Source organism: Protomyctophum bolini (genome assembly GCF_963924005.1).
Source record: "Protomyctophum bolini genome assembly, chromosome: 22".
Classification (NCBI taxonomy): domain Eukaryota; kingdom Metazoa; phylum Chordata; class Actinopteri; order Myctophiformes; family Myctophidae; genus Protomyctophum; species Protomyctophum bolini.
The window spans coordinates 36,400,492-36,411,470 of record NC_137883.1 but is presented as its reverse complement, the minus strand read 5'-3'; the positions used below and the strand labels follow the sequence as shown (position 1 = coordinate 36,411,470).

At 44.4% G+C, this 10,979-nt stretch overlaps 1 protein-coding gene across 1 annotated transcript in view; it reads right to left on the bottom strand.

The window, feature by feature from the left end:
* Positions 1-272: 272 nt before the first annotated feature.
* Positions 273-10,979, bottom strand: part of fras1 (Fraser extracellular matrix complex subunit 1) — a gene marked incomplete at its 3' end in the record, with an annotated part of 149,103 nt that continues 138,396 nt past the window's right edge. Inside the window, 4 exon segments of the mRNA XM_080755717.1 lie at positions 273-403; positions 4,109-4,259; positions 5,770-5,901; positions 7,556-7,638. Of these exon segments, the coding sequence (XP_080611843.1) occupies positions 273-403; positions 4,109-4,259; positions 5,770-5,901; positions 7,556-7,638 (497 nt within the window).

Below are 10,979 nucleotides of genomic sequence, written 5' to 3'. Positions count from 1 at the left end.
TCAGGTCAGAATGGGTTAACTAGCATACTAAAAGCCAGTGAAACGACATTTCGTTCTCTTATGCATTTTATGTATCTGCTGAATGACAATAAAGCTATCTATCTATCGCTCTATCTAGACAAGAGCCCTATAGCTGCGCAGGATCAGTGGGAGATTAGCACTACACGGACAATGGGACAATAAGCCCCACAGCTAAGATACAATATGCTTTATTCTACAGCTGGTAGATCTGCTATTTTTCAATAGCTGAAGCATTAGCATAATGCTAACACCAAAGGCAGGAGGACCGACCGACCTCTGAACTTGGCGTGCGTCTTGAACTCGATGACCAGCCGCCCGTCCTCCCGGATGTAGATGCGTATGACCTGCAGCCGCGCCGACAGCACGCTGTCCGTCTGGATGCCTGCAAAGGTCAAAGGAAAGGTCAGAGGTCAGGTCAACAGGTCACATCCACGCTGACCCCAACACGGCGGGTTACGAGTGCTCTCCGTCTCTCCTGTTCTGCTCCCCCCCCCCCCCTCACCTGTTCTCCCCCCTCCCCCCCATCACATTAATGAAATAGCTTGTAAAACTCTATTTAATGCTCTCAGACTAAGAGGATACACTAGGACATTACTCCGGAAAGCCCAAAATACCTTCTTAGAAATAAGAGTGCGGGATACAGGCCCCAAATTGGCCCTGATAACCAGTTATTCCACACAGAGCAGACTAGCCAACAACAGAATAAAAAGGAATTTTGAGAACCGAACGGACGATCTTCTAAAAGATTATAAATTTATATCGGCCTACAGAAAAAATAAAAACCTTAAAGATTATCTAGTACACAGCAAGCTAAAAGAAATCAACACACCAGCACGCCAGGGACCAGAATACTTCAAACACAAACAATTAGTAAAAAATAGAACCACAAAACGCGTGTTGGAGATTACACAACAAATAACAGCCAGAACCAGCAACTGCATTTACTTAATCACATGTGAAAAATGTGGTTTACAATATGTCGGAGAAACGGGTAAAACAATAGGTACTAGGCTGGGACGACACAGATACAATATTAAACAATGCCAAAAAGACAACCACAAGATTGGTGCAACGTTTCATGGCTCACGGCATTGAAGCCCTAAAAGGCGCTGGACTTTTCAACACAATCCTAACTGTGACAGTTTTAGGACAAAGACGTTTTAATGAAAAACAAGTGGATTAAGAACCTCAACACGGATTTCCCTGGAGGCTTAATTAAACATGCCTAAATAAATCAGATCTTGAAACACAACAAAACTTTTAAACTCAGGATTAAACTGGAGTAAATCTAAAAAGTGATTGGATCAGACTTCCTTCGGATACATGGCGAATGTATTCATTCCTTGCACTGTGCCTACACATGTGTAAGCACAATGCACTGAAGTCTTTCTGTGCCCCCCCTCACCTGTCCCCCCCCCCCCCCCCCCCCACCAAGTTCTATTTACAAATCAAAGGCACGGCCATGGGAAAGAGATTTGCACCATCTTATGCGAACATTTACATGAGCATATGGGAACAGACTGCAGACTAAAACCAACACATTACTATATATATTCCTGGATGATATATTTGGAATATGGGAACATAGCCAAGAAGAATTCAAGGAATTTATTGATGTTTTAAATAGCCATCATAGATCCATAACGATAAAATATGTGACACACACACACAGAAAAGATTGACTTTCTTGATGTAACAATCTTCAAAGGGCCCAAACTTTAACACAAACGGGAAACTAGACTTAAAAGTATTCTTTAAAGAAACGGACACTCACGCCCTATCACACAAAACGTCATTCCACCCGGCACACTCCTACACAGGAATAGTCAAATCACAACTACTAAGATTCCATAGGATTTACACTAGGCATGTGGAAAATAATCGATACGTATCGATACATCGATTATGACGTGCGCGATGCGAGTGAATCGGTTCATTCACTGTGTTTCGGTAAAATTGACGGGTGAAATCTCGATGCATCGTTCGCGGAGTGCTTTCATCGGTAAAATCCGTGTTTGCACCGTTTTTTCATGGTAAATTTCACCCTATCCTGTGTTTCCGAGGCGCATTCAACGTACCATCAGAAAAGGAAGGGAAAAAAAAGGTCTCTCGCGAGTTGCAGCGCACACACAGGGCGCGTTCGGAAATAGCGCACTGAGCCCACTGTGCAATGCAAACTAATAGGAGAGTGTGCTCCGGTGTGGTATTTCCGAACGCGCCCACAGTCAGTGAACAGAAGCTACCGTACGACGGTGCAGAGGGTGCTTCCCGCAGAGGAGACACGTTGAGACAACAAACAGACTCAGACTATAATAGCACCCGCGACTAACAGAAGTGAGCCCCACGCATTAAACAAGAAGCACCACCTTTACTCTTTAGCTTCATAAAATAGCTGTCCGAGTAGCTTTGTCCGTCGATCAGTTGACTTTTCACTGTAGCGCTGCGTGTTGGACTGCTGGTAATGATCCACACTACAAAGCTGTGCTTGCTGATTATCCGACGCAAATCTGCGTCGCGATCATTATCAATTTGTAATTAAAGAAAGCTTTTGCAGTCTGCACACACGTGTACAACAACGCCACAGCAGGGTGTAGGCTACTGCTTGCGTTTAAAGTCGTTTACAACCGTTTCCCAACTTTCCACTGTCCAGCTTTCCCCTGCTGTTCTCTGGGAAAGAACGAAGCCTTATTTATATTCTGCAGCAAGACGGGGTCGCACGCCTAAAATTGCAGATCCACAAGCTCACAGCGGGCGTGGATGAGACGCGTTGTGAGCTTGTACATCTGCTATGTATTTATAACGTTAATAATACATGCAGGCCAGGGTCTTCAATGTTTTTCAGGTCAAGCCAAGGACCACTTAGCTGAGAGTGAGAGATCAAGTAGGGACCCCCACTATACATAGGCAATTATATTATAAAACTGTTGCAGATTAAACTAGACATAGACTTGTTTGACAGCACTACAAGTGTGACCTGTAATTTTTGTTTTGTTTATTTGTTTCTTTTCTATTTATATGTTGGTAAATGGTGCATTTGGTAAATGGTGCATTTATATAGCGCCTTTATCCAAGGCGCTTTACATAGATTGGTAACATTAATTGATGAACGATAGGCTATTACATTTTAATCTCTTGAAACCTCTATACTCAAAACCTCAAATTGACCTTTGAGATATAATAATTATACTATAGCCTATGATTATTAGTAATCTAACAATTCCACAATAACCAGCAGAGAGCAGACCCTTTGTTTACTTACAGAATTCTATAAGTTGGGTTGTTTGAGATGCAGAGCTATAATACTAACCTACAGTAAAACAATAAATTGCTTTGAATTTAAATGTAATGCATTTTTACATGTTTTGGGAAATTAATAGAGCTTTAATATAAATCCTTTCTATTGTGATGAATCACCATCAAATCGTATCGGTAGAGGGGTGAATCGCATCGTATCGCATTGATTTGAACTAAATGGTTATCGCATCGCATCGCATCGGGAAGAGGGAGAATCGTATCGCATCGTATCGCCAGGGGATTCCATGTATCTCTAATGTATGGTATCGCTGGCAGTGCATCGAGATGCGTATCGAATCGTGAGATGAGACGAGATTCACATGCCTAATTTACACGCAATTCTACCACAGGTCGTTTCGAGGAAGCAATCTGATTGGTTGAAACAGCCTTCTAGCCGTGGGTTAAACCAGCACCGTTCACCACCTATAATCAAAACAAAGAATTCAGCTGCTCTGTTCTCCCAGAGCGCTAGCAAACTCGGTGGCTAGGCTAGCTAGTTTCTTGGGAAGGTTGTGGTCGTAGTGACTACATCTGTCATTAAAAAAATATATTCTTTCAGCGATTTTAATAGTTTTAAGGGTAACTGTGGTAGAATTGCAATATTACACGAGAGGGTGTGGGTTAACGTGATTATTGCCACTTCAGTGATGCTTGCGGAACTCGACTCCGTCTCGTTCCTGACCGCATCACTGTCGTGGCAATAATCACGTTAACCCACACCCTCTCGTGTAATATTGCTTAAATAAGTGATCCTGCCCCCCCCCCCCTCACCTGCCCCCCCCCCCCTCCTCACCTGTCCTCCACAGCACGGTGTCGTAGAAGAAGGAGAAGTCCATCTCCGTGTGGTGCTCCAGAGACGCCCAGCCCCGCGGCGCGGTCACGTAGATGTAGGACACGTAGAGAGGGACCTGCACCGTCAGGAAGGACTGGGCCGAGTCCCGCACCTACAGACACAAGCACAGACACACCGTTAAGGAAGGACTGGGCCGAGTCCCGCACCTACAGACACACAACCACAGACACACCGTCAGGAAGGACTGGGCCGAGTCCCGCACCTACAGACACACAACCACAGACACACAACGTCAGGAAGGACTGGGCCGAGTCCCGCACCTACAGACACACAACCACAGACACACCGTCAGGAAGGACTGGGCCGAGTCCCGCACCTACAGACACACAACCACAGACACACCGTTAAGGAAGGACTGGGCCGAGTCCCGCACCTACAGACACACAACCACAGACACACCGTCAGGAAGGACTGGGCCGAGTCCCGCACCTACAGACACACAACCACAGACACACACCGTCAGGAAGGACTGGGTCGAGTCCCGCACCTACAGACACACAACCACAGACACACCGTCAGGAAGGACTGGGCCGAGTCCCGCACCTACAGACACACAACCACAGACACACACCGTCAGGAAGGACTGGGCCGAGTCCCGCACCTACAGACACAAAACCACAGACACACACCGTCAGGAAGGACTGGGCCGAGTCCCGCACCTACAGACACAAACCACAGACACACAACGTCAGGAAGGACTGGGCCGAGTCCCGCACCTACAGACACACAAGCACAGACACACCGTTAACCCATTCTGAACGGGAACCCGTTTTGGTGTTAGCATCGTGTTATGCTTTAGCTATTGAAAAATAGCAGATCTACAAGCTCATAGCGCGCCACCGAGTGGCGCGCTACGAGCTTGTAGGTCTGCTATTTTCGAAAAATCGAAGAACGACTGACATTTTTAGAATCTGATCTCAGGTCAGAATGGGTTCATCAGACCAGTGTGTGTCCAGTGGAAACCTTGTATATGAATCTGATCTCAGGTCAGAATGGGTTAATGAAGGACTGGGCCCTACAGACACAAACCACAGACACACCGTTAAGGAAGGACTGGGCCCTACAGACACAAACCACAGACACACCGTTAAGGAAGGACTGGGCCGAGTCCCGCACCTAGTAAGTAATCGTAGTAAGTAATCGTAGTAAGTAGTCGTAGTAAGTAATCGTAGTAAGTAGTCGTAGTAAGTAATCGTCATGTCGTAGTAAGTAATCGTCATGTCGTAGTAAGTAATCGTAGTAAGTAATCGTAGTAAGTAATCGTAGTAAGTAATCGTCATGTCGTAGTAAGTAATCGTAGTAAGTAATCGTAGTAAGTAATCGTCATGTCGTAGTAAGTAATCGTAGTAAGTAATCGTAGTAAGTAATCGTAGTAAGTAATCGTCATGTCGTAGTAAGTAATCGTAGTAAGTAATCGTAGTAAGTAATCGTCATGTCGTAGTAAGTAATCGTAGTAAGTAATCGTAGTAAGTAATCGTAGTAAGTAATCGTCATGTCGTAGTAAGTAATCGTAGTAAGTAATCGTAGTAAGTAATCGTCATGTCGTAGTAAGTAGTCGTAGTAAGTAATCGTAGTAAGTAGTCGTAGTAAGTAATGGGTACCTGGAAGTCTGCGGTGACGGAGCCTCCACAGACATCGATGAGCTCCGTCATGTCGTAGAACGCGTCGAAGGTCCAGATGCAGTTCTTCAGGTTGAGGTGCTTGTAGAGCTGGATGCTCTTGGCCTCGCGCACCTGGGGGGCGGGGTTACTCAAATTATCAATACTGGAACGTATAAGTACTCCGTTACAAGTAAAAAAGTCTGGAATTCGAAAACAAAAAGTAAAAAAAAGTAGAAAAGCCCTGGCTTGCAGAGTACTTTAGTTGCCAAAAAAAAAGGCAACTGAAAAATACGGGGAAGCAGCTTTTTGCTTCTACGGGCCGTCGGCATGGAACAAGCTCCCACTGTACCTTCGTCAGGCAGCCTCTGTAGACACTTTTAAAGCTCAGCTCAAGACCTACTTCTACACTCTTGCTTTTAATTGATCTTTTATTTTTGTTATTCATGTCCTCACTGTATTGCATTACTGCTTGTTTTTAATGTCGTTGCCTTGCTTTTCTTTTATTCTCCATTTTTCTGTAAAGCACTCTGAGCTGCATTTCATGTCATGAAAGGTGCTATACAAATAAAGTTTTATTATTATTATTATTATTAAATTACCAAGAGTAGGAAGTACTCACTAAGCAGAGTAATTAAAGTACCAAGAGTAGGGAGTACTCACTATGCAGAGTACTTACATTACCAAGAGTAGGGAGTACTCACTATGCAGAGTACTTACATTACCAAGAGTAGGGAGTACTCACTATGCAGAGTACTTAAAATACCAAGAGTAGGGAGTACTCACTATGCAGAGTACTTAAAATACCAAGAGTAGGGAGTACTCACTATGCAGAGTACTTAAAATACCAAGAGTAGGGAGTACTCACTATGCAGAGTACTTAAAATACCAAGAGTAGGGAGTACTCACTATGCAGAGTACTTAAAATACCAAGAGTAGGGAGTACTCACTATGCAGAGTACTTAAAATACCAAGAGTAGGGAGTACTCACTATGCAGAGTACTTAAAATACCAAGAGTAGGGAGTACTCACTATGCAGAGTACTTAAAATACCAAGAGTAGGGAGTACTCACTATGCAGAGTACTTAAAATACCAAGAGTAGGGAGTACTCACTATGCAGAGTGGCCCGTTTCAACTTTTCAACTGTATATAAATATTTGAATAATTGTAGAGTGGAGTAAAAGTACAGTAGATCCAAAATGTACTGAAGTAGACATTGGAAATACTCAAGTAGAACACGTATACTTTAAAAAATTGTACTTAACCCATTTTGGGCGGGAACCCCTTTTGGTGTTAGAATTATGTTATGCTTTAGCTATTGAAAAATAGCAGATCTACAAGCTCATAGCGCGCCACCGAGTGGCGCGCTACGAGCTTGTAGGTTCTGCTATTTTTGAAAAATCGAAGAACGACTGACAGAAACATAGCTTTTTCAGAAAACTGTCATTTTCAAACAGACATTTTTAGAATCGGACCCAGGTCAAAATGTACTTAAAGGGGGTGTCAGTGATTCCAGTCAAAAACCCTTAGGTTTCGTTTTTGGCTGTGGGACCTAAGCGTTTCATCCAATCAGGATAGAGAGCCAAAAACAAAACCTAAGGTTTTTTGACCCCCAGGGGTTAACTGGGGACAGGGAGGAACTCCTTATATGGTCAGCACGCTCTATAGTAGAGAGGATTATCACAACAAAACAAAAAAATAAGTGATATTTGAATTAAGTGAAATCACTGACTCTACCTTTAAGCACAGTACTAAAGTACATGTACTCGGTTACTTTCCGCCACTGACCTTGGGGTCGAACTGGTAGGGCCGGTCGAACCCGGGGCCGAGGGAGATGCTGTCGTACGGCGCGTCGTCCAGGAAGCCCGAATCTGCCAAACGGAAAAGGTCGTCAGAGGCAGAACATCAGTTAACTGGTTAAAAGGTCGTCAGAGGCAGAACATCAGTTAACTGGTTAAAAGGTCGTCAGAGGCAGAACATCAGTTAACTGGTTAAAAGGTCGTCAGAGGCAGAACATCAGTTAACTGGTTAACACATTTAGTACATAACACGTCCTGAAACGTCATAAGGATTGGAACCGAGAGGTGCCTTAGACGTCTGTGGACGTCCTAGCGACGTCCAAACGACGCGGGGCGAGATAATAATATTCAGAATAATTACTTCTTTTTTTTTTGGCATTTCGCTTTTCGCTTGCCGTATGCTAACGCTCTGTGAAACTATTAGCTTGTCATTGACTCCCATGTTAGCGCGGCGGAAAGAATGACTCGTATCTCCTCATCCAGGGCGCTCTCCGTGGTGATGAATGGATCGATATGCTGGCGCTGCGTTTCTGCTCCTCATCCGTCTCTCCCGCAAAATATGAACTCTTTTTGTAGCGTATATAAATATATTAAGATGATCGGAGATTGTGATGGCACTTTGTCAGTCAACTTTTTTAAGAAAGTATTTCCGGTTCATGGCTTTCAAAATGGAAGCGATCACTACTCTGGCGATTACTCCGGCGCAAGCAACGCCTTTATTTTGATGCAGTTCCGGTACTAAATGTGTTAAAAGGTCGTCAGTGGCAGAACATCAGTTAACTGGTTAAAAGGTCGTCAGAGGCAGAACATCAGTTAACTGGTTAAAAGGTCGTCGGAGGCAGAACATCAGTTAACTGGTTAAAAGGTCGTCAGAGGCAGAACATCAGTTAACTGGTTAAAAGGTCGTCAGAGGCAGAACATCAGTTAACTGTTCAGTCTCTGAATCCCTTCTCAGATTGAGCCGTTTGATTTTGTCGACTAAAACTTAAGACGAAAAAAAATAAACGTTCTTCGACTATATCTTTCACTGACGAAAACGAATTAGAAACTAAATGAAAACTAAGCTATGATGACAAACTAGACTAAAATGCTAGGAAGGGACTAGCGGACAACAGATCCAGTAGGCCTATAAGTCATTTTACGCTTGAAAATAGCAGATCTACAAGCTCACAACGCGTCACAGCGCAACACATTGTGAGCTTGTACATCGGCTATTTTCAGGAAGTGTAAAATCTGCCATTATGACGGCATCAAGGCCCACCGTGTGGTCTACATCCCTCCGAGCGGCGCTGCCCAGTCTGCCATGCAGCAGCTGTCCGAGAACATCACAGAGGTGGAAAATAACAATCCCGACTCAGTTGTGCTCGCGCTGGGGGACTTCAATCACGTATCCCTGAAGAAGGCTCTTCCTAGATACAAACCTCAGATCAACATCGCCACCAGGTTGGAGAGAACACTGGACCAGTGCTACTCGACCATCCCAGAGGCATATCATGCAGTGGCTAGAGCTCCTCTCGGTGAGTCCGACCACAACACCATTCTACTAGTCCCTAAGTATCGACAGAAACTAAAGGTGGCAAAACCAACTGTCAAACTATGTAGGAAATGGTCTACACAAGCCATAGATACATTACAGGACTGTTTGGAGTCCACAGAATGGACTAACCTCTGGGCTGACGGTCAGGATATTGACACGTACACTGACACTGTTACATCCTATATTCACTTCTGTGAAAGTGTTTGCATTCCCACAAGGACCATTACGGTCTTTAACAACAGCAAGCCCTGGTTCAACAATGAAGTGAGATCGCTTTGTAGGGAGAAACATGCTGCTTATAAACGTGGAGATATGGGGAATTATAAGAGACTGAAATATGAATTTCAGCGTGCTGTGTCTAAGGCTAAGGCCTCCTACAAAGTGAAGCTTGAAAACAAACTGCAAGCAAATGACATCAAAGGTGTATGGCAGGGTTTGCAGGACATCACTGACTACAAAACCAAGCACCATGTTCCAGACCTGGACCCCTCCCTTCCTGGGAGGCTTAATGATTTTTATTGTCGGTTCGACAGTGAAGACCATCAGTCCCGTCTCTTTTCCAAGAGAGCAGGGTGACTCTCCACCCAACATACATGAACATGATGTCAGACTGTTGCTCCGTCAGCAAAACCCCAGAAAGGCGGCAGGGCCTGATGGCGTGTCGTCTGCCACACTAAAGCACTGTGCCGACCAACTTGCACCTGTCCTCACTTCTATTTTCAACTGGTCACTGGAACTCTGTACTGTGCCTGCTTGCTTTAAATCTGCGGTTATCATTCCTGTCCCAAAGAAAAATAATATCACCTGTCTTAATGACTATAGGCCTGTTGCCCTAACATCTGTCATTATGAAAGTCTTTGAGCGACTGGTCTGTAAACACCTGTCCAGCATAGCACTAGATCCCCACCAATTTGCCTACAGAGCAAATAGGAGTGTAGATGATGCAGTGTCCCTCTGTCTGCACACTATTACTCAACATCTAGAATCCAGATCCACCTATGCTCGTGTACTTTTTGTTGACTTCAGCTCCGCATTTAACACAATAGTGCCGGGGAAGCTGATTTCAACCCTACAGGAGCTAGGCGTCAGATCACATCTATGTAAATGGATCTTTAATTTTCTATGTGACAGGAAACAGGTGGTCAAAATAGGTGACCTCGTCTCGCTGTCGAGGCTCCTAAACACTGGGGCCCCCCAGGGGTGCGTCCTTTCTCCACTTCTGTACTTATTATACACTCATTTCTGTCAATCTCACTTTAGTACAGTTATGATGTATAAGTTTGCTGATGACACATCTTTAGTAGGTCTTATTACCAACGAGGTTGAAACCGACTACCGCAGAGCAGTAGAGGAGCTGGTGAGATGGTGTGAGAGTTACAACTTGATTCTAAACATCTCTAAAACCAAAGAGATGTTCATAGATTTTAGGAAAAATAAATCGTGTCCCCTCCCCCCCCCCCCCCCCCCCCCCTCTTCATCAATGGGGAAGAGGTAGAAAGAGTTTCCTCCTTCCGGTTCCTAGGGACCACCATCCATGAGTCCTTATCAAGGGGATCTTAACACCAGTCTCATAATAAGCAAATCACACCAGCGTCTCTATTTCCTGCGGCAGCTTAAGAAGTTCAAAGTCAGCCAAGCAGCCATGACTCACTTCTATAGGGCCACTATTGAAAGTGTTCTCACCTTCTCCATGCTTGTCTGGTTTGGTCACACAACCTCTCAAGACAAATCAAAGCTGGAAAGAGTAGTACGTCGCGCATCAAAAAACATAGGATGCAGCCTCCCTACACTTTCCTCACTCTATTCCACCAGAATAATTAGGAAGGCAAATAAAATCATTGCAGACAACTCCCATCCTGCACATCACCTCTTCAAT